The sequence below is a fragment of the Homarus americanus genome, unplaced genomic scaffold, assembly GCF_018991925.1.
Source record: "Homarus americanus isolate GMGI-L3 unplaced genomic scaffold, GMGI_Hamer_2.0 scaffold24922, whole genome shotgun sequence".
Taxonomy (NCBI): domain Eukaryota; kingdom Metazoa; phylum Arthropoda; class Malacostraca; order Decapoda; family Nephropidae; genus Homarus; species Homarus americanus.
The window spans coordinates 2,922,662-2,943,480 of record NW_024722610.1 but is presented as its reverse complement, the minus strand read 5'-3'; the positions used below and the strand labels follow the sequence as shown (position 1 = coordinate 2,943,480).

Here is a 20,819-nt window from a genome sequence, read left to right as displayed (position 1 = left end):
CTCTCCCTCACACCGCTGATAAGCTATAGACGTCAGTTTGCCTTGTCCTGTGAGAGGGTTACGCCTCCCAACCACCGATGACTTCCTAGGAGTGCCAAGCAGTCCTCGGACCTCTGACACAGGCCTATAGGTCGAGTCCTGTAACTCCATCATGTCTGAGTTAACTGGAGACCTAGCTACTCTCCCTAGCCCTCCCGATGCAGAGCGGGCCAGGTGACTATGGTGTTGACCTTGACACCAATGGAGAGGGTGGCTTTCAACTAGTTCAGTCCAGGAACAAGCGGAAGGCCGAAAAGACAGAACAAATTAAGAGACCAACAACTACAACCTCAACCCCCTTCGAGAGTAAAATTAAACTTCCCTGAAGGTGCAGCACCTGAAGTCAAGCATCGATGGCTGGACGATGCGGAAGATAAACACCCAGACGCTGAGTTTCAGTTCAGAGTCAGTACACAAGATCATGTTCTGATTAGAAACGACCCAGCAGTCATACATGATCTCATCAGTAGCATAATGGGAATAACCATGGAACAACCATCCCAACCACCGAGCAAGAAAACCATTTTAATCATAGGGCTCGACCAGTACCAGACTCACGGTCATTGTACACTGGGTTGGCTCGGAGGGCCCACCCAAGTCCATTCGAGTCCGTGGTGCCCCTCGAACTCTGAAGGTAACACTATCAGCCCCATACCCGGAGGTGTTACAATTGTCAACACTGGGGCCATGTTGCCCGATTATGCCCCTCTACCAAACCGTGGTATGGTCTCTGCTCAAGACAATATGCAACACATGATTACAGAGATACAGTTGCTCAAAGGGTAGCCAATCAACAGAGATGTATTAAATGCAAAAAAGTTGGAGTTTCTGTATGGCACCTTGGCTGCCCTAGAGCTTCTACACCCCCTCAGTGCCCAAACCCTCCACCCAGGCAGGTCTCAAGAAACGCTGCTAGGGTATTCCCTACGGCCAATCCCTGGCCCAACCTCCCCACCAAAGCTCCAGGATCAGCACCAGCAGTCAACGAAAGATCAGCATGGGGCAACACAGACGTACTGACAGAACAGGTAGCTGCCAACATACCCTGTGAACACGCACAAAGTGAAGAGATCAGTGATTTGAAAAATGAAATTAAAGAGCCTCCGTAATGCACTACAGAAAAAGAACACCACCAACACAGTGTAGCAGCTATGGAAAGATTACAATCAAACTAAAGACATTCAGATGTCAGTACCAGATGTGGAAACTCAAGATACATCAGGAACTCGTGTCCACGCAGAGGAAAACATTGATACTGGTAACAGTTTTACTGATGCCTCTGTGGACATGGTCAGTGCAGATGAACAAATACAAACAGAAAATGGTGATGTAGATTGTGACCAAAGTGTGTTATTACAGTCACCTAACGAATAGTAAACGTAACGCCGGCGGGCAATTGAAAAGGTATAAGGATAGTCTCAAGACAAACCTGAAAAAGTGACAAATCGACCCCCTCCCCTGGGAGTCGATTACTCCACATCGTAATGCTTGGAGGAGGAGCACCACACGATGGTGTCAATACTTTCGAGTTAGCCCGACTGCAAACCGAGGCAGACAAGCGGCAACGCCGGAAAAACGCTGCCACCGCCCCTCCCGCAGTAGATGGAGCCCTCCACATGTGCAACGAATGTGAACAACGCTGCGGGTCCCGCAATGGCCTCTTTAGTCACCTCAAAACTCACTAACCTAGGTGACATCCCTAATACCGCATGTCATTGTATCATAGCTGGATGATCGTCATACTGGATTCCGAGTGACAGCACAGTAGTAGTAGTAGTAGTAGTAATATAATTGAGAAAGGAGTTAGAATTAACAACTGGGCATCCACTCTACAAACTGAATTAGTTGCCATACTCACAGCTATCAAATTCATTGAAACCACTGTCACTGACAGTCTCAAAATCATTGACTCTATATCCTCACTACTTGCACTTGACACCCTCAACTCAAGTTGTCACGCTTGTCTCTGAAGCCAGACACAAATATGCGTGCCTTGTTGACCGGGGTGTCAAGATCAAACTGTTGTGGATCCCCTCTCACATTGGCCTCAGAGAACATGACAGAGTTGATGCCCTCGCCAAACTCGCATCTAACAAAGGCACTGTTGAATACAATCTGGGTCTGTTAAAAAGAACCCTTAAAACTGTAATTAGGAAGGAACTTATTGACGAATTTTACGCAAGCAGACAAGTGCAAACAGGCACTAGTCGATCCATAGTTTGCCATGATGAGTTGTATCAAGTGAAACATGTATATGGAGCAAGTACCAAGATCGCTAGATTACAAGATGTAACTGCTAGACTAAGGTTAGGATATAAGTACCTCTGACAGTATGTTCCTCAAGCAGATGTGAACAAGACTAAATGTAAAGTGTGTGGCCAGACATATGGCCACACACTTGAACACTACGTCCTCGACTGTGTGAAGATAGAACCTTTTAGGGACAGGTCCAAGCACACTGCGTGTGAAATGGCACAACACTTCATCTCTAATGGCAAGATAGCCGACATATTAAGATTGTATCCACTTTTTTGCACTTAGTAGCTATATCAGTTCTCATGTATAGAATCAATCACACAATGTGCTTGAATAACAATGTGTGAGGCCAGACACACTGCCTCACACGCCTGTACTCACGAAGTTGGGAATAAGTTACGCTTTATATATATAACTAAACAAGGAATTTAATTAAAATACTGTGTAACATTCAGTGCCATAATATCCTGACCACGGGGATTAATTATTCTGACCCTTTGTAAACCATACTCTATAATCCTTTTGCGCTACCGCTCACAGGTTGAGTATGGGGTGCACAATAAACTAGCCGTTGTAAGCGGCAAAATTCAAATTCATGACCACGAGAGGTCCTTTCATGTCAGCATCTACGGACGAGTTACTGCACCACGTGGCCGACGTGACCTCACACAGTATGGCCAAGAGCAGCCCGGGCCATCAACTGTAAACTATAATTTGTATATTCAATTCATATTCCTTCTCCTTTTAGTCATGAAAGCTACCTACCTAACCCATGTCCTTGTGTGCAATAAGTCACTTCTGTTCAATATATATTTTCAGCCTTTGGGCTGCTGAACTTTTTCAATAAGTCGTTAATTATTATTATTATTATTATTATTATTATTATTATTACAAACACTTCATTAGGCTGCAAAAATAGATCTTTCAATTTATACAACACCATGAAAAAAGAGTCTGAACCTTTGTGTGTGTGTGTGTGTGTGTGTGTGTGTGTGTGTGTGTGTGTGTGTGTGTGTGTGTGCGCGCATGTGTGTGGGATTGGTTGTGTGAGGGGAAGAGGGACGTCTGTGTTTGTGTTTGGTTGTATGTGGCAGGAAGGGAGTTGTGTGAGTTTGTGTTTGGTTGTCGAATGTTTTGGGCTAGGATGTATTTGTTTGATTGTGTGTTTGTTGGGGAGACGTTTGGGAGAGAGTTGATAAATGTTTATTTGGATGTGGTTATGTTCTTATGTGTGGGGCATAGCTGGGTATACAGTATGTGTGTGGGGGGGAGGTGGTGTGTTGTGTGTGTGTAGGGGAGGGGTGGGGTTGATGTGTGTGTGTAGGGGAGGGAAGGGTGGATGTGTGTGTGGGGAGGAGGGGTTGGATGTGTGTGTGGGGGGGTGGGGTTGGATGTGTGGGAGGGGGTGGGGTTGATGTGTGTACGGGGAGGGGTGGGGTTGGATGTGTGTGTAGGGGAGGAAGGGTTATGTGTGTGTAGGGGGGAGGGGTGGGGGGATGTGTGTACGGGGGAGGGGTTGGGTTGGATGTGTGTGGGAGGGGTGGGGTTGGATGTGTGTGTACGGGGGAGGGTGGGGTTGGATGTGTGTGTGTAGGGGAGGGGGTGGGGTTGGATGTGTGTGTACGAAAGGGGTGGGGTTGGATGTGTGTGTACGGGATGTGTGTGTACGGGGAGGGGTGGGGTTGGATGTGTGTGTAGGGGGAGGGGTGGGGAGGGGTTGGGTATGTGTATATGTGTGTACGGGAGAGGTAAAGGATATGATACGTGTTTGTCTGTGTCTTGGGAAATATGACATGGTATACAGTATATGAATGAGGATATGAGGACGAATGTATAGAGTATATGTTAAACTGTTTTTCCACGTCTGTTAATGTTTAATTGTATAGATTTGTATGAACATGTACACGAGAGTTAATGTGATTGTATTTACAGTTTCATGTGATAATTTATGTTTATATTCATGTATAAATGTGTCTGTATTATAAACATATACTCGAGATACTAAACAAACATGATATATATAGAGCTACTCACCCACTGTGTTCATATTATATCCCAAATTACACCAATAATATGAGACAACACAGTAACATTTTCACATATCAGTCTAAACTTCACGCGAATCGTTCTCTGTGTGTTGGAAAAGTTAGATGATATTGGTGTGTGCACATACTTATCACCTCATTAAACCAGACAACTTTATCCAGTAAACCCAGAACAAATTATGGAAATTATTCATACATGACAAAGGCGATGTAGATTGGCAAAAAAAATATATAATGAAATAGAATTCCAGGTTGTATGTTATATAAAGTACAGTTTAAGTTAAAAGGGATCTTTTTTTAATTACCATAGTGGTCTAGAATAGAAAAGTACGTACGAGTATTAAAAGTAATATGAAATACCTAATTTCTGTATGACCGAAAAAAGGTACTTATAAAAGTACATATGTTTTTAATTACTGTAGTACTATGGTGGACAAAAGTCCCTTCCCTCTCTTTCCCCCATCCCCAGTCATATGCCCTACTCAGTGTGCCATCTGTTGGACAATTACAGCACTTCCCTCAGTTGCTTCGTTATTCGAACCTCAGGTGATTCAGTCACATTGTGGCTGGCTGAGGGAAGGAACTTGTGTCCGCCATAGTGCATAAAATAAAGAAATTCTACAGGAAAACAAACACGTTTCACTTATATACAACATTATCTCTTATGGTTTTTCTCACGTCGACACATTCAACATCTGGCATCGTTATATAAACGTCTTCATACGACGCAACTTGGGTGAGAACTAATTGTACGTATTCTTGTATTGCCAGTTGAGGGAAAATTTAACTTAGCTTACTCTTGAGAACCTGAGTTTTGTTGTAGAGGTAAATAGAGTGATCCCCTGAAGATTCGTCCAAGCCTAACCTAACATAACTTAACCGAGCCTAGCATAGCCTAACCAAACCTTACCTAATGATAATCTGAACTAACTTTACCTAAACACAACCCAACCCCCTACCCAGGTAGTATTAGGGTGGTTAATCTTCAGGTGAAATAAGCTGTGGGGGCTAATCATAACGTGACTCCAGTAAAGCGAATCCCCATTAAAGACAAGCGAAGGAGGAGTGAGGAATGAAAGGTGAGGTATATATATTAAATGATGTGAAGGAGAGTTTATTACTCACCTCACTAATACTCAGACGAGAAGATGAAAGAGTCGGTCCTTAGTCCAATGAAGGAGGTCTCGTGATTGTAGATCTGAGAAGAGTAATTCAGAGAGAGAGAGAGAGAATGGATGTGCTGGGGGATCGAGGGAAGACTGCCTTAACCCAGTATGTGCTTGTTGCAGGAGTGTGTAAAAAAGAAGGAGGCAATGTTAAAGCCGATACCTTATCCTGATGCAAGTGTGGTAGGCTTAGCAAAGACCTGTGTAAGTGAGCACAACAGGAGCATGACATTGGCACCACTGTCTTCTCTTACAGTTAATACAGTTATCATCATCATCATCATCATCATCTTTATCTTTCTTATTATACATATTAATTTGCTTCTTGCTTCAGTTCACTATTCTTCATCCACTAAAAAAGTTACTATGAGTTGTATCTTTCGTAACTAATTTTACAGCCAAAGTTTGTCGCCACGTGCAGGAAATTTATGCATAACCAGTTATTACGAGTGAAATTTTCTCACACGTTACGCTGTGTTTACGGTTCATTTAAGGTGTGTCTTCCCCAGAGTTAATAATAAAAAACTTTCACCATTAACTCTCAAGCAACATCGTCTACAGATTTTCTAGAAAGCCAAGATTGTTCACAGAATTTCCCCGAGCAAAAGTCCTGTAAACCTTTAATATATTTTGAGATTCTCTTTTTTTTTCTTTATCATAATTCTGAAGTAAAACAAAATTCGGATTAAAAAATATCCCAGAACAAAATTTGTGCGTTTCGATTTGATATAGATTTTTTTTATATAATCATTCTGAAGAAAAATATAATTCAAACCTCAGAAAGACAAAAATTTTAGACAACTTTCCCCTGAAATAAATTCCTCTTAACTTTTAAATATGGTTTGAAGCATTTTGATTCAAGTAGTAAAAAAAAAAAAAAAAAGGGGGTTCTAGAAAATCAATTGTTTTTTCTATGAATTTTCCTTTAAAGTGTTTCAGTAAATGTACCAGTGCACTTTGTTTATTTGTGTGTTGTGTTTTAACGAAATTAGTTCACCAGATCGTATTTTTCCGTGGCCGAAAGTTGATATCCTGCTGAAAAATTGTGGAGAGAGAGAGAGAGAGAGAGAGAGAGAGAGAGAGAGAGAGAGGAACAATGGCATAAACAACGAAAAAGTGTTAAATTAAAGAGAGAGAAATGGAAAAAAAGGAAAGAAAAGAGATTAAAAAGGAGAAAAAAATCTGATAAAAAGTGAAAGACAAAGGAAATAAAATATAAAGTGCGTGGACAGAAACATTTGAAGAGAAGCAAAAAGAAAGAGCTAAATAAAAATGAGTGAAAATAAAAGATGAAGCCAAAGCCAAAGAGAGAGGAAAAGGGAGAAAATAAAAGAGTAAAAAAGACAAAAAAATTGCAATAAAAGGGAAAGGAAAAGCGCAAAACAATTTAAACTGACAAATTAATATAAGACAGAAAAAGAAATATAAAAAATAGAAGATAAAGGAAAAGAAACAAAAGTGAAATAGAGGATTGAAGACATTTTTCCTTTCTCTTCTTTCCTGTTCTTGTATTAAAGTATTTGGGAGGTGAGCAGAATGGAACACTGCCGTGGGTGAGGAAGATACAAGACTCTTCTCGGTAATGGCTGTAGCTTAGTCCACACACACACCTTATATAAATATATTTACTACATACAGATGGATGGATTGAGATGATAGATAGATAGGTTAGTAAATCTATGTACAGTATATCTATTTACTGTGTATGTTAGTGTGTATACATGTATTCGTTTTCAAGTATAAATCAACTTTTGATCAGTGCTGAGCCTTTAAGAGAACAATAAAAATAAATTATACCGACAAACACTAACCCAGACCACTGCCTAGCCTGGGTCGAGTTCTGGTGGAAGTTCATCAATATAAGTGTGTATTGAGTATGACCCAGTAATCCTCCCACACCCCTCCACCCCTTTGAGGGAATTAGGAGTTACAAAAGTCCCTTCCTCGTCCACTTGGGCCTTCCAGAGCAGTTAGACTTGATGTAGCAAAGTGGATTTGATGACCAACTCCTCAAGGGGTAGCTCGAGTGATCGTCAAAAGTGATTGAACGTTTGAACTTGGTGACATTTTCGCAAGGAATTTCGCGAGTTGAAATGATGCATGATTAGCTGAAGAGGGTTAAAAGGAGTTAGGATAGTCTTACAACTTTCCTGGCTTCTCCATATTAGAATGCTCAACTTGTAAGTCCAGAGGGTTTCCCCTTAGTCTGATTTGGTAACCTGAGAAGGAAAAGCTAAGAATGCACAAATGAGATGAAAGATCCTCCACAGTCAGTGGGAAAGACGGACACTGAAGATCTCGCGAAACAATACGCTCTTATTTAATGGTTGGGGAGAAGGTAATTATGTACAAATAAAACTTCCAAAGCAAACATTTAAGAAAGTTTTAATGTAATAATTCAAGACAGTTGAACACATAATTAATGAGCTCTGTAGTAATAGGAGCGACAATTGTAATTAGATTCAAACAATAGACAAAGGATATTAGAACAATAGGAACTAGGAATCCTTGAATAAATCACTTGATTATGATATAAGATAACGTAGGCCTGATTAGACCCGAGACAAGTTTATGACCTAGACGAGGTACCTTGACACTTGATGTTACTTCCGGTTAACTGGCAGCTAAATACGAGTAAGAACCAGCTCCTTTGAACAATAAGAATCCTCCCAAATGGCCTAAAAGTCCGAACGCAACAATCGACCTTCACTTCAACTAAGAATAGCTAAACTGTTGGTTGATTGAAAAGTCGATGTACAGCCCGTGCAAAGACAGGCATATATTTACACTAAGAATGAAGAGAAACCAATCACTCCTGCCTAATATGCGAGCCTCTTTAAACAATGGAGGTCACCATCCTCGCCGAGACAAAGGACAACACAAACCATCAAGTTGGTAAGAGACTCGGCATGATCCGAGTATTATAATGCGTACCACAAGTTAGCTAAATAACTGAAGGAGTGTTGATGACAGTAATCCTTAAAAATTAGTACCAAGAATGATATCATCAACGTTAGTTTAATATAACCAACAAGCAATATGAACATGTTAACAAAAATTGTGTTAAAATTGAGGGAAACAAAGATAGCACCCACTGGCCACTTGTTCAAATTCAGTCTTTACTACTACTAATACTAATAATAAACGGTTTATTGAAAGAGCATAGCAGCCAGAAGGCTGAAAATATACAGTTACATAATTGGGGAATGGGTTTCGATTTACAAATAATATACAAGTAACATAAGTGATACAAATAAGATATATAATTATTAGATGGGGAAAAGCTCAAACTACAGGGCATTTCAACATAGTGACAGTGCAAGAAGTAAGATTTACTGGGAGTGAATACACTGGTTTATTACAAGTTATTGATAATTTTTACAATGGTTGGGACTGGGCGGTTCTTATAGCGATCAGTTCTTGCACGTATGGGCTCGATGCTGTTGTGGTGTCGAACAGCAATTCTCGGGCTAGGGATCTCAGGTGGTAGTATGAGCCGGTGTCGAGGATGGTGTAGAAGCTTCTTACCAAATTTGCAGATGAGGTCGTGGTGATGGTCAGTGAGAGTCGAAAAGGTCAGTGTGTTGAGCGCTTCTTGATATGTGGAGTAGGAAGGGGAGAGCATAATCTTGCATGCCCTCTTTTGCACTTTTTCTAGGTGTTTACGTTGTGTGGCATATAGGGAGGAAGACCAGGTAGGGGAGGCATAGGTGAGTTTGGGAAGTATGAATGTTGAGTAAACACTGAGGAGCTCGGGTGCAGGAACTCCGAGGGACTTGAGTCGGCGGAGGAGGTGGAGACGGAAACTGGAGGATTTGACAACTTCACTGACGTGTGGTTTCCAATTTAGTTTGTTGTCTATGGTGACGCCGAGGAGCTTAGTGGAATCTACAACCTGGAGTGTGGTGGGACCTAAAGTAATGGAAGGGGGTGGGACAATGTCGGAGGAGATGTTGATGTGCATAACCATGGTCTTGGTATGGTTGAAGGTGACGCGGTTGTATTTCTCGAACACTTAGTACTCACGAGAATGATGATTGATACTGTCAGGCAACAGGTTGGGTGGGGAACAGTCCTGAATAGATGTATCACAGAGAGGAACTTCCTGTACTTCCCGTTCATCACAGGGAAACAATTATACTGTATATGTCTCTGGCAGGATAAGGAATTCTGGGTAATTTCATAGCAGGAACAACTTGATTGGCTACCGTCCGTCTCAGTTGTCATTTCGTCACCTGATTGGTGCACTGACTAGTAAACAACAGACAGACGACTGTTCATGGCCGATGCAGTTGTGTACCAGTAGTTCACAGTGGAAGAGGAGCGGCGGCCTAACGTATACCAAGAAATATAACAAGTGAGAATAGTATGGAGGAAACCCGTGTACTCTACGCTAAGTCTCTTGATTTAAGACTTAAAAGATTAACTCAATGTTCGGATGGATGTGTGTGTGTGTGTGTGTCTGTCTGTCTGTCTGTCTGTCTGTCTGTCTGTGTTTGTTGCGTTACGGTGAGTCATCCGATCGCCCGTTGATAGGAGAGAGAGAGAGAGAGAGTTTGAATGACTAAGATTATAAACAAATATTCATCACCAACATGACAAGGTCGACCTCAGCCTCGAGGTTGATATCGAGAAGGAAGTGGAGTGTGTGTGAGCTCTCAATGTCCTCTCCGGATTTAATATAGGAGTCATGAAAATGGGGAAAATCTGACGTGAAGATTGAAATTTTTGGCATATTCTTTGCATTTACTCTTTCCTCCACATTCTTTTGTTCTCTTAAACTTTATTATTTTTCCTCATTTCTCTATTACTGCTGTTTCTTTTCTTCCTTAACATTATTATTGCATTTTCATTCCCCCGTCTTTTTACTTCTGTCTCTCATAAGCTCTCTCCCTGCCTGACTCCTCCCCCGTTCTCTCTCGTAACCTTTAACCCCTCCTTTCCCCCATCTTTCAAGCTATCTCCCTTCTTCTCTACCCCCTCCCTCTTATAAGTTCATCCCCTCTCCCACTCTTTCTTCCCCCAGACGTTCACACCCTCTCCAGCTTCTCCTCTTCCATTTCTTACCACACTCTCTCTTTCTACCTCCCCACCTCACAACCTCTCTCCCCCACCCCCCCATTTTTTTCAGTGTTGTGCTTAATGCCAAGTGTTGGACGTGAGTCGATAGCTGTGACAATGGCCCCGCTGGAATGTGTGTGAAATCATGTCTGCCTGTGTGTGTGTGTGTGTGTGTGTGTGTGTGTGTGTGTGTGTGTGTGTGTGTGTGTGTGTGTGTGTGTGTGTGTGTGTGTGTGTGTAATAAATAATAATAATAATAAACGGTTTATTAATAGAGTTGCAGCCGGTGGCTGAAAATATACAGACTTACATTTGATTTAGACATAATGATATAATATGCATTGAATACATTTACAGGGCTGTACAGTACATAAATCAGGAGTTGTTTATTATTTTAACAATAGATGGGATGGTGCTGTTCTTATATCTATCGGTGCGGGCTCTTATGGGCTGTATTTTGTTGTAGTGGCGGACTGCGCGAGTTGGGTGGGGGGGGCTGCAGGTGTGTGTGTTTCCTCCCAAATAACTCGAAAACAGTTTTGCGGATTTGCACCAAACTTGATAAGTTTTGTCAACATGTGACAAGGTCTACATGATAAAAGTACTTCTGGCTTTTCAAGAAGTTAGATAGAAATGCACGATCAAGCAATAGAGCAAAAGGTAATGAATATTCTTATATATTCTACTTTTAACCATCTGTGTTTATAATAATAAGAACAACAATAATAATAATAGTTTTAATAATGTAATAATTGTGGATAACCTAAAAATTAAACGCCCCAGATTATTTCACCTCATAAACTATCGTAATTTTAACAAAACTTACCCTAACCTAACCATCCCCAGGTAGTATTAGATCGATTAATCATCATCAGGTGAAATAAGCTGGGATGTCTAGTCTTCAGGTAGTAATAAGTGTCGACATTCAAACGTAATTTTCCGAACAGCAGCAAATAAAAACATCGAAAGACTCAAATCTCTGTATATTGTGCAGACACATCCATCAATAGCCTGATAATGAAGTTACTGCATTTTTTAAACAGGAAAACTACGATTCTAGGCTTTAATTAACGAAATAATGAGTCACTGCCTCAAGGGCTTCGGCTTACTAGTGTGTGACGTCATCAATGATTCCCTGTCAGCATCCAAACTTACGTACTGCAGTGAACTCGTGTCCCAACTCCCACGACTTTAGTTAATATTTTCTGTTGCTGGAGTGATGGTACTGTAATACCTCATCCTTATCCCTATGTCAGATCCCTTCCCAGTCTTATCCTATCTTTCACTAGAGGGTTGTAAGCCTGTTTCACACGAACTATGATTAGCTGTTGGGATCATAGGATTATGTCGCTGGTAAGGATAATTTCTGTCCAGGGGATTATCATAAACCTGAGTCATAGGAGACTCTGAGATGTAGGTAGGACATGTTTGGGTATATACAGTTTCGGCAGACGAAGCATTTAACCCTTTGGCGACGATGTTTTAACCATTTGGCGACGATGTTTTAATCTTTTGACGACGATGTTTTAACCTTTTGGCCAACAAGTGAATAGTGACCTGTGTGAAATATAACCACCTCTGTATATCCGAGATGCACACGTGATAACTGCACAAACCTGTCGTCTGACCCGTGAAGGAGAAAGTGAGAATTTCATCAGCTCTGTGGTCGGTCTAACACTAGTAACTGCACGCGACTCAGACGATGATGAGCTGCAACAACTAGATATTAAGAAGCTGGTCGGTTTTATGCGACACGTGTAGATAGAACTTACTAGGTTAAAAATAAATCAAGACGCAGCTGAAAAGAACGATACTTAGGCTGCTAGCTTGGAGTTTACAGATAACTTATCTTCCACCACCACCAGCCTTCAAGAGATGCACATAACTCGTTAGTTGTTGGCTTGTGGTGCTGATCCAGACGAAGATCCACCAACAACTGCAGGTGGTCCTCAAACAAAAGCCACAAAGATTAAAGAAGAGAAGCTAATGTGAACGACCAGCAGCACAAGGTCATCATCATTCTGCTCAACGAAAACAGAACAAAGTGACCCCTGTAGTAACTCAGTGCTTTAATATTGAAGACACCCAACCTGAATACACAGCAACACCTCAAAGCTTAACCCCAAGTACCACTCCATAACCAGCTGGTGTAGAACGCCAATTGTCACACTTACCGGCGCACAACACTATATGGTTTACCACTACAACAAAGGGAGATGATCCTATGTAAAACAACCACTAAGCCACGACGAGCAACTACCATGCAACACCAAGGAACAGTTAGCTAACACAACAGCCAACAATCAAGACATTAATAAACACAGATCTCACGGAACTAAAAAAATTTAATTAAAAAAAAAATACAAGAGAAATACAACAATAATTATAACAGCACCAGGAACACCTTGATAGGGTCTGTCGTAGATAGAAAACGGGAGAAGAGTGACAGACAAGACTGATTAAGAAACTCCATCAGTCAAGAGCCTCACCCAACCCATCAAGCCTGTCAACCACCACAAGGGTGTCCACATGACCCATAGTTCTACTCCTGGCAGTACGACTCACCAACACGAGGAGCGACATAGGAACCTTTCAGCTACAGCTATATAGATCCTCCGCTATTTTGGGACCCAAGACGTAACACAACACCCTATGGCATAATGACAAGGAGAAGGAGGAAGAGGATAATGACGAAGAAAATAACGAATTACTGACCCTCTCACTCATTCTCGAGTTATTTTGGGAACAGACACACACACACACACACACACAGACAGCAGGTGCGGGCAAGATAATAACCACAACGGAAATCATTAGACGTAGCTTATCCTCAGAGCTCGAAGACAACTTGAGCAGGTACAGTACACACTCACCTGTCCCCACCTGTCATATCACTCCTCCATACAAATATAGAAACCAATCTGTTACATAACGTAGAATTATATCAGAGGAATCAAATTTGTCAATGGACATACCGCTACATCCCTCTGAACTTGAGGTAATGGGGAATAATTACCGCAGCATATATCACCCAATACTTAATTACATATAAATATAACTAGAATACAATTTAAGGATATCACACCTTTATACACTAACATCTCCAACTCTCAACAGACTAATGCTATAACACCTGAATCGGTTACCTGTAATTTCCAACAAGTATCAATTCAAGTATTGTAGTCATTCTTAAATAAGGGTTTGGTTAAATATTTAAACATTAAGGTAAGTTTGGTAGTACTTAATGACCAAGGGTTTGTAAAATGTAGGAACTGGGATGGATAAATAACACTATAGTTGGGTTTGTTTTTAGCTCATTGACTCGTACATAATAAAGTATTCGATTAATATTGATATGGTATATAAATCCACCACTTCTGGCTCACTTTAATGTCAACTTTAGTGTATGCAAGTATATACCTGCTTGTAAACATTAACCTTCAAGATAGGAATGAAAGATAAAGTTTAAAATTAAGAATATTTACCGTCGAAGTCAAACAAATTCACGCTTTTGGAAAACACATTCGCCATTATTTCTTCTCTTTTCACAAATTATAATGTACATCAAACATATAAATCAACAGATAACTAACACCACATATCCACGTAAAGGTTGAGGTTTACGACTACCCTTACGGAGGCGGTAGTGAGCTTGGCGGAGAACCAGTTACACCCTTACATACATTAAAGTGAGCCAGAACTGAGTATCCTTAACAGTTATATATGAATTCATTTACCATATCAATATTAATAGATTATTATATACGAGCCAACGAGCGGCAAGGGGTGGCGGGGCTTGTACCGTCGGCTAAATAAAAAAATCTGATTATAGTTTTGTTATATATAGATGGTTGGCAAGTGTCTTGGTGTCTTAAGTAGATGGTTAGAGTGTATTTAGGGAAGGGATGTGTCTTGTTGTAGAGGTTTTAAAGATGAGAGGTGAAGAAGAGAGACAAGAGAAATAATTCTGAAGAGAAGAAAGACATTACAGAATACTGGTTAGATATAAGAGAGAGAGAGGGAATAATAGACGTAGAGGGAACGAGACAGACAGACAGACAGACAGACCGACAGACAGACAGATAGATAAGATGGGGGGAAACAATGGTGTCGAGAGAGGAAAGAGAGAGATAGAGAGAGAGAGCACCAGCAGCCCCCGGCAGCTGGTACACCATCTATCAGGTGACCCATCTCGGAGATTAACTTCCGCCATATGTCTTTATCGCCTCCAAGGTGGTGCTGCTTCTTCCGCCCCCTCTATCTCCTCCAGCCCCCTGCGACTCCTCCAGCCCCCTGCGACTCCTCCTCCCCTCCCCTCTCCTCATCCCCCCCTCCCCTGCTCCCCGCCTCTTCGTCCCCTGTAACTCGGGCCCCCGCCTCTTGCCACGCCCCTGGCCTGCGCCTCCCACCCCCCTGCATCTCCTCAGGCCCCTGTCCCTGCCTCCTCCATGCCACCTCCTCCCCTGTAACCCCCCCTGCTCCTCCCCTCCCCTGCTCCTACTCCTCCCCCTCCTCCTCTGTAACTCCTCCGGCCTATGCTCCACCCCTATCCTCCCCCCTCCTGCCCTGTAACTCCTCCACCCCTGTGCTCCGCCCCTGTAACTCCTCCGCCCCTGTATATATGGGAGAAGGTGAGAGGTGTATATAGGGGAGGTGGCGGAGGAAGAGGTGAACGGGAGGAGAAGGGAGTGGCGGAGAGAGGAGGAGGTGGCGGAGGAGGCGGAGGAGGAAGAGGTGGCGGAGGAGGAAGGGAGTGGGGGAGGAAGGAAGGGATGGCGGAGGAGGAAGGGGTGGCGGAGGAGGGAGGCAGGAGGAAGGAGGGGAGGAGGAGGGACGGAGGAGGGGGTGGAAGGAAGGAAGAGGGATGAAGAGAAGGGAGGTGGTGGAGGAAGAGCGGAGGGAGGAAGGGGTGGTGGAGGAGGAAGGGTGGCGGAGGAGAAGAGGCGAAGGAGGGAGTTGGCAGAGGTGAGGAAGGAGTAGGGTGGCGGAGGAGGAGGAGGAAGAGGGGGATGGCGGAGGGAGGAAGGGGGAGGAGGGGAAGGGGGGTGGAGGGAGGAAGGAGTGGCGGAGGAGGAAGGGATGGCGGAGGAGGAAGGGGTGGCGGAGAAGGAAGAGGTGGCGGAGGAGTTGGCAGAGGTGGTGAAGTAGGTGGGACAGCCTGTGTAGAATGATCAATAAACAGGAAATAAAGGAATGAAAAGAATAAGAAAGATTGAAGAATAATGCACTTTAAAAATCTATCTCATTTCTCTGCCTGAAAACATCAATACAGACTCGTAATTAAGTATTGAAACAGGTGAATAAGAGAGAGAGAGAGATCGAGAGAGAGAGAGAGAGAGAGAGAGACATACAGAGATCGAGATCGAGAGAGACTGACTTTTAATTAAAGTGCCATAGACAGTGTAAGTCTTGTCACCCGAGGTATTGTTATTTACCAGTAACAGGCGACACAACACCACCCCATCCTCCCTGTGTCTGACTGTCTCCACAACACATGGATAAATTCATATTCTAGACCTGCCTCCCTCTCTCTCTATGGTGCTATTTCTCTGTCTCTAGGTTGCTCTCTCTCTCTCTCGTCAATATGAATAGCCTCACCCAACCCATCCCCTTGATCCTTCTCTAACATCGACGGAAACAAAATCTCATAGTTTTTGACTCATAACAGCAATACTGTATCTCCTCGCCTCATCACAGTAACCTTAATCCATTGGTCTCTTTCCCTCACCATCGACGTAAAGTCACTCATTCTAACAGACTTTACCTCATAATAACTACACCTATATCGTCGTATTACAATAAACAAACCTTTCTTCCTCAGTATCGACGGGAGGAGCGGGCCGATCAAGAGAGCTCCTCATTGGTCAGACGAGGAGACTCTGGGACCACGAGCCTACTTCGACATGGCGGCTGACCCACCCGGCCTCGTACTCCAGTCGGTGAAGGCCAGTGATCATGCTGAATACCGCTGTAGGGTCGACTTTCGCTCCTCCCCCACCAGGAACGTCAGGATACAGCTGGAGGTCATTGGTGGGTATGAACGACTGAAACTCAACTAAACCTATTGTGATAGGTCAATGTTAGAGAATAGTAATTTGGGGTCAGATAGGTTAAAAAAAGGTCAAGGGTAAACTCTAGTATTATTAAAAGGTCAGTAGCCTAGGGTCAAAAGGTCAACAAATTGAAGTTAGATTAGTTATTAAGCTCTCAATGAATTTAGGTTAAGTGGTAGTAAGCGGATGTTAAATGTAAATCGTGTTTGAAAGTTGATAAATTAAAGTCAAGTGTTGGTAACTTTAAGTTAAAGGTCATAACCGTGTAAAAACTTAAGAACTTCATGGTTGACGTTACTAGTTAAGATCAACAGCAAATAAGTTCATGACAAATATCCGCAAGTGAGAACAATTGACAGTAACTTATGGTAAATGAATCACAAGTTAGGGTTAAATAGAAATCAATTAATCAAACTCATTACTGTTATTACTAATACAAACACACACACAGTGGTTCACTCTGATATATTTCCACCCCATTAGTATACCTGACGTGGTGCTGGCAGGCGATAAATTAGTTTTTTGTACGTTGACAGGTCCTAGTGTGTTAGCCATGCTCTGGTGGAAGGTAACAATGGTAGAACTTGTTAGTGTTGTATGCTGGAGTATTGTTTCACCAGTTAGAACTTGTTACCTCTGTATTAACACTGATTCATTTTGCTTGTTTGTAAACCTTGAGATGGATAATTTGCTTTTCTTCTTGAGAGAGTATTGTGTTATTAATGGGGTGTCGTTATCGCGGGGTGTCTGTGTATTTGTCAGTTCAGGAGTCTGTAAGCAAAACTACCTACAAAAATCAAATCAAATAGAACTTTTATTTATAAGCTAATATAACCTCTCTAGTGTGTCGGATACATCCTTAGGTACCTTCAGTATGTTTCTGTATCCTTATAGTGTCTTGTTGTATCTTACCTACAGTGCCGCCCAAGAAGATCAAGATCCTGAGCGAGGCGGGGCTGGAGGTGAGCGGTGTCATTGGGCCGTATCCTGTGGGTGCCTCCATCTCCCTCGACTGCCAAGTGGAGAGCGGTGAGTCTTACCTGTGTGAAGATATACCGTACTGTCATAGAAAGTGTAATAATTCTTTTTTTCTAAGTTCAATTAAAATATATAGAGTAATGCAGAAGAAATTCTCCCAGGTAGCCGATGACGTCATTTGAGGTAGAGAGAAGAGGAAATTATATGAAACACTTAACCTTATGGGAGAAATAAATTAATAAGAATACAAAGTTAACATTATTATATTCTATCATGTTGTTGCTGTATGCTTGGGTAACCTCCTGGACTCAGCACATAATACCAAACAATATCAAACGAGCAAAAGGACTCACTCTTCACATTGTTCATCAACACAAAGATAAACTACAGGAGGGCTTTATAAGTGTGCCTAACTAGTCCAAGGCCATGCTGAAATACGAAAGGGTGATGGGTGATAAAGAAATGCCCACGGTTACCAATACAAGGGGTACCAACACATCACCCTGTACTACTCCTCCCTGTTAAGAACTTAATCCAATAGTCTTTTACACTAAGGACATTGGCTCTCAGTAGCACTCGGATAGATAGGTAGGTAAATTTGCAGTTTCAGCCCCAACTACTATTCGATCACAATTTTTTTGCTTTTCCCATGGCATATGGCCTTCATTTCCTTCGTGAATAAGTCGTTGTGGAGTTATCCCCCCCCAGAACCTGACCTAACCAAAGAAACCTACCTAACCTTACCCAACTTCCTAGCCCTCCCCGCCATAAACAAAGGTAAAATTGCAGTTTCGGCCAATATGCCCTAGTAATTTAGAAATTAGCTTATCCTGTGTATTTAATTTGCGATTTAATCGAATTTGACCTTTATTTCCGGGTGAAAGTACCCTCCTTAGAGTTATCCCCCCCCCCAAAAAAAAAAATAATAATAATGAATAAATAAATAAAATAAAATAAAAAGTATGAACAAATAAATAAAATTTAATTCCAAAGTTATTCTATGCCCCCTGGTTGATATGGGGTTAGAAATACTCCAATTAAGGAGTCGTGCCTAACCTAACTTAATTTAAACTAACCAAACCTAACCTAGGTAAAATTGCAGTTTCGGCCATGCCCTAGTATAGAAATTAGTTTATCCTGTAAAATTATGGAAAAACTTTAAAATTCATTTCCGAAGTTATTATTCTTTGCCCTCTGGTTGAAATGGTGTTAGAAATACTCCAAACAACAATGCAATTAATGGACAAGGGACAATGGCTAAAAATAAAAAAAGGATAAACACATCATATGACAGTTGGAATTAAACACTACAGGAGCTGGATAACAAACATAATCACCAATAACCATGAACCTTTGACAACACGCATACATACATGACATTACCTGTGAACGAGTTACTGCACCACGTGTTTGTTGTTGAACACCTCAGCGCACCTGGCCCTACCTGACCTCACAACAGCAGGGGCATTAGACCAGCCCCTGACATGCACTGTAAAAAATAACTTGTTTGTTCACTTCATGTTCTATTTTTTCTTTTTTTACAATGAAAGCTTTTTTTTAATGGCCCACTCCCCTTTGTCACTCTACGTAATAAGTCACTTCTTTCCATTGTGTATTTTCACCATTTGGCTGCTGTACCCTTACCAATAAACCATTACATATTATTATTACATACATACATTTATTAAGTAAAATCACCATACACCCCACATAGCCCACACAGACAGTTGAGACACACAATCTAGGCCAAACAGTAGGTCGACTCAGCCAAGGGTCCGCCCAAGCAGCTGTACAAGGTTCCTAAAACTCCCCCGAGATCACCACCTCTTTGTGAGTTTAGCCTTCTCTTGAGGCTTGGGGATTGAACACACACCAGATTGCTCTACCTAACACGCCTAGGCCTTACTCATTACACTTGAGTAGGGAGAGAGAGGGTCTTTGTGTGTGTGTATCTCCAGGTTGGTGGGAAATATGACGTGTACAGTATATCTTAAAAGAATCTGGACATTAAGATTCCTGTGTTGGATTTCCCTCGTGACTTACTTGAATGTTTAAATACAATTGACTCGTTTAGTTAAAGTTACGGTACAAATAAATATAAGTATAATTAAAGTTACGTTCACTAGTCCAAATTAGGGAACAAAATTAGCGTCTTAAGAATCATCTGTTAATACCTGGGACACCTCTAGTTTACCTAACCTTACATATACGGATATGAGAGCAGTGCCGGTCATGCTACCTCTATTTGTTCCGAGATTAAATTTCGTCAACAATGTGCTGTATCGGCCTACGAGACCGACTGTCACTTCAAGATGAACGAAACTAATCAAAGTAAAGTCTTAGTGTACTACTGAAACCATCTTATTTCGCCTTTAGACTAGCCTAACGCAACCTAACCTAACTTAACCTAATCTACCCTATCCTAAACTACTCTAACCTACCCCCTCCCCATTTAACATTTGGTTGGGTAATCATAAGGTGAAATAAACTAGGATGTCTAACCTTCAGGTGATCCTACAATAATTATTCACTGCATGAACCACAGATATACCAGCCCAGGTAATGAACGATTTACCCAAAACAAGGGAACCTGTTCACGTCAGCCTCGGTATTTGTAATCTCAATTAAAAAAGAAAAAGTTGATATTGGTTTTGATAACTGTTAGTATAAAAATATTCTACTCGTTGATTTGATATAGAGAGCTGATAATGAATTCCCGTGGTTCTGGCAGTGAGAGGGAGAAAAGAGAGAAAAGAGGAGGGAGAGTGATAAAAATAGAGGGAGTGGGAGAAATGAGAGAGGGAAATGAGAGGGAGGGAGAGGGAGTGAGAAAAGGGGAGAGGGAGTGAAGAAACGGGAGAGGGGGAGAGTTTTTTAGTTTAACAAATTTCTTGACAAAGCTTGTAGTACAGTTTACCTTTTCTGTGTAATTCAGTCAGGTCTTGACACTGAGGGTGGTATCACTTCTCACTGCCACACAGGACAGAGGTTCATACACAGAGAAATAGATCATATTCATTAGCAGTATATATAGGTCAGAGTCATGTGGGTGATGTCACTGTTCACTGCCATGCAGGACAGAGGTTCACATACATTGGACGTCATATTCTAATTGAAGACTAATCAGTGTGGTCTAGCAAATTTTCGATAAATAGCAAGAATGTCCTCAAGCACCCCTGATTCAATGTAGTAATTACAAAGTTCATGATACAATAAGCCAG

The 20,819-nt window shown here is 41.8% G+C and overlaps 1 protein-coding gene across 3 annotated transcripts in view; it reads left to right on the top strand.

Moving 5' to 3' along the window:
* The window catches only part of LOC121862887, a 73,517-nt gene that overhangs the window by 1,618 nt on the left and 51,080 nt on the right, over positions 1 to 20,819 (top strand). For all 3 annotated transcript variants that reach the window (XM_042361274.1, XM_042361275.1, XM_042361273.1), the window contains exons 2-3: positions 16,389 to 16,597; positions 17,539 to 17,649. In XM_042361274.1, the coding sequence (XP_042217208.1) occupies positions 16,471 to 16,597; positions 17,539 to 17,649 (238 nt within the window). In that variant the 5' untranslated portion in view covers positions 16,389 to 16,470. The remainder of the gene's footprint in view (positions 1 to 16,388; positions 16,598 to 17,538; positions 17,650 to 20,819) is intronic.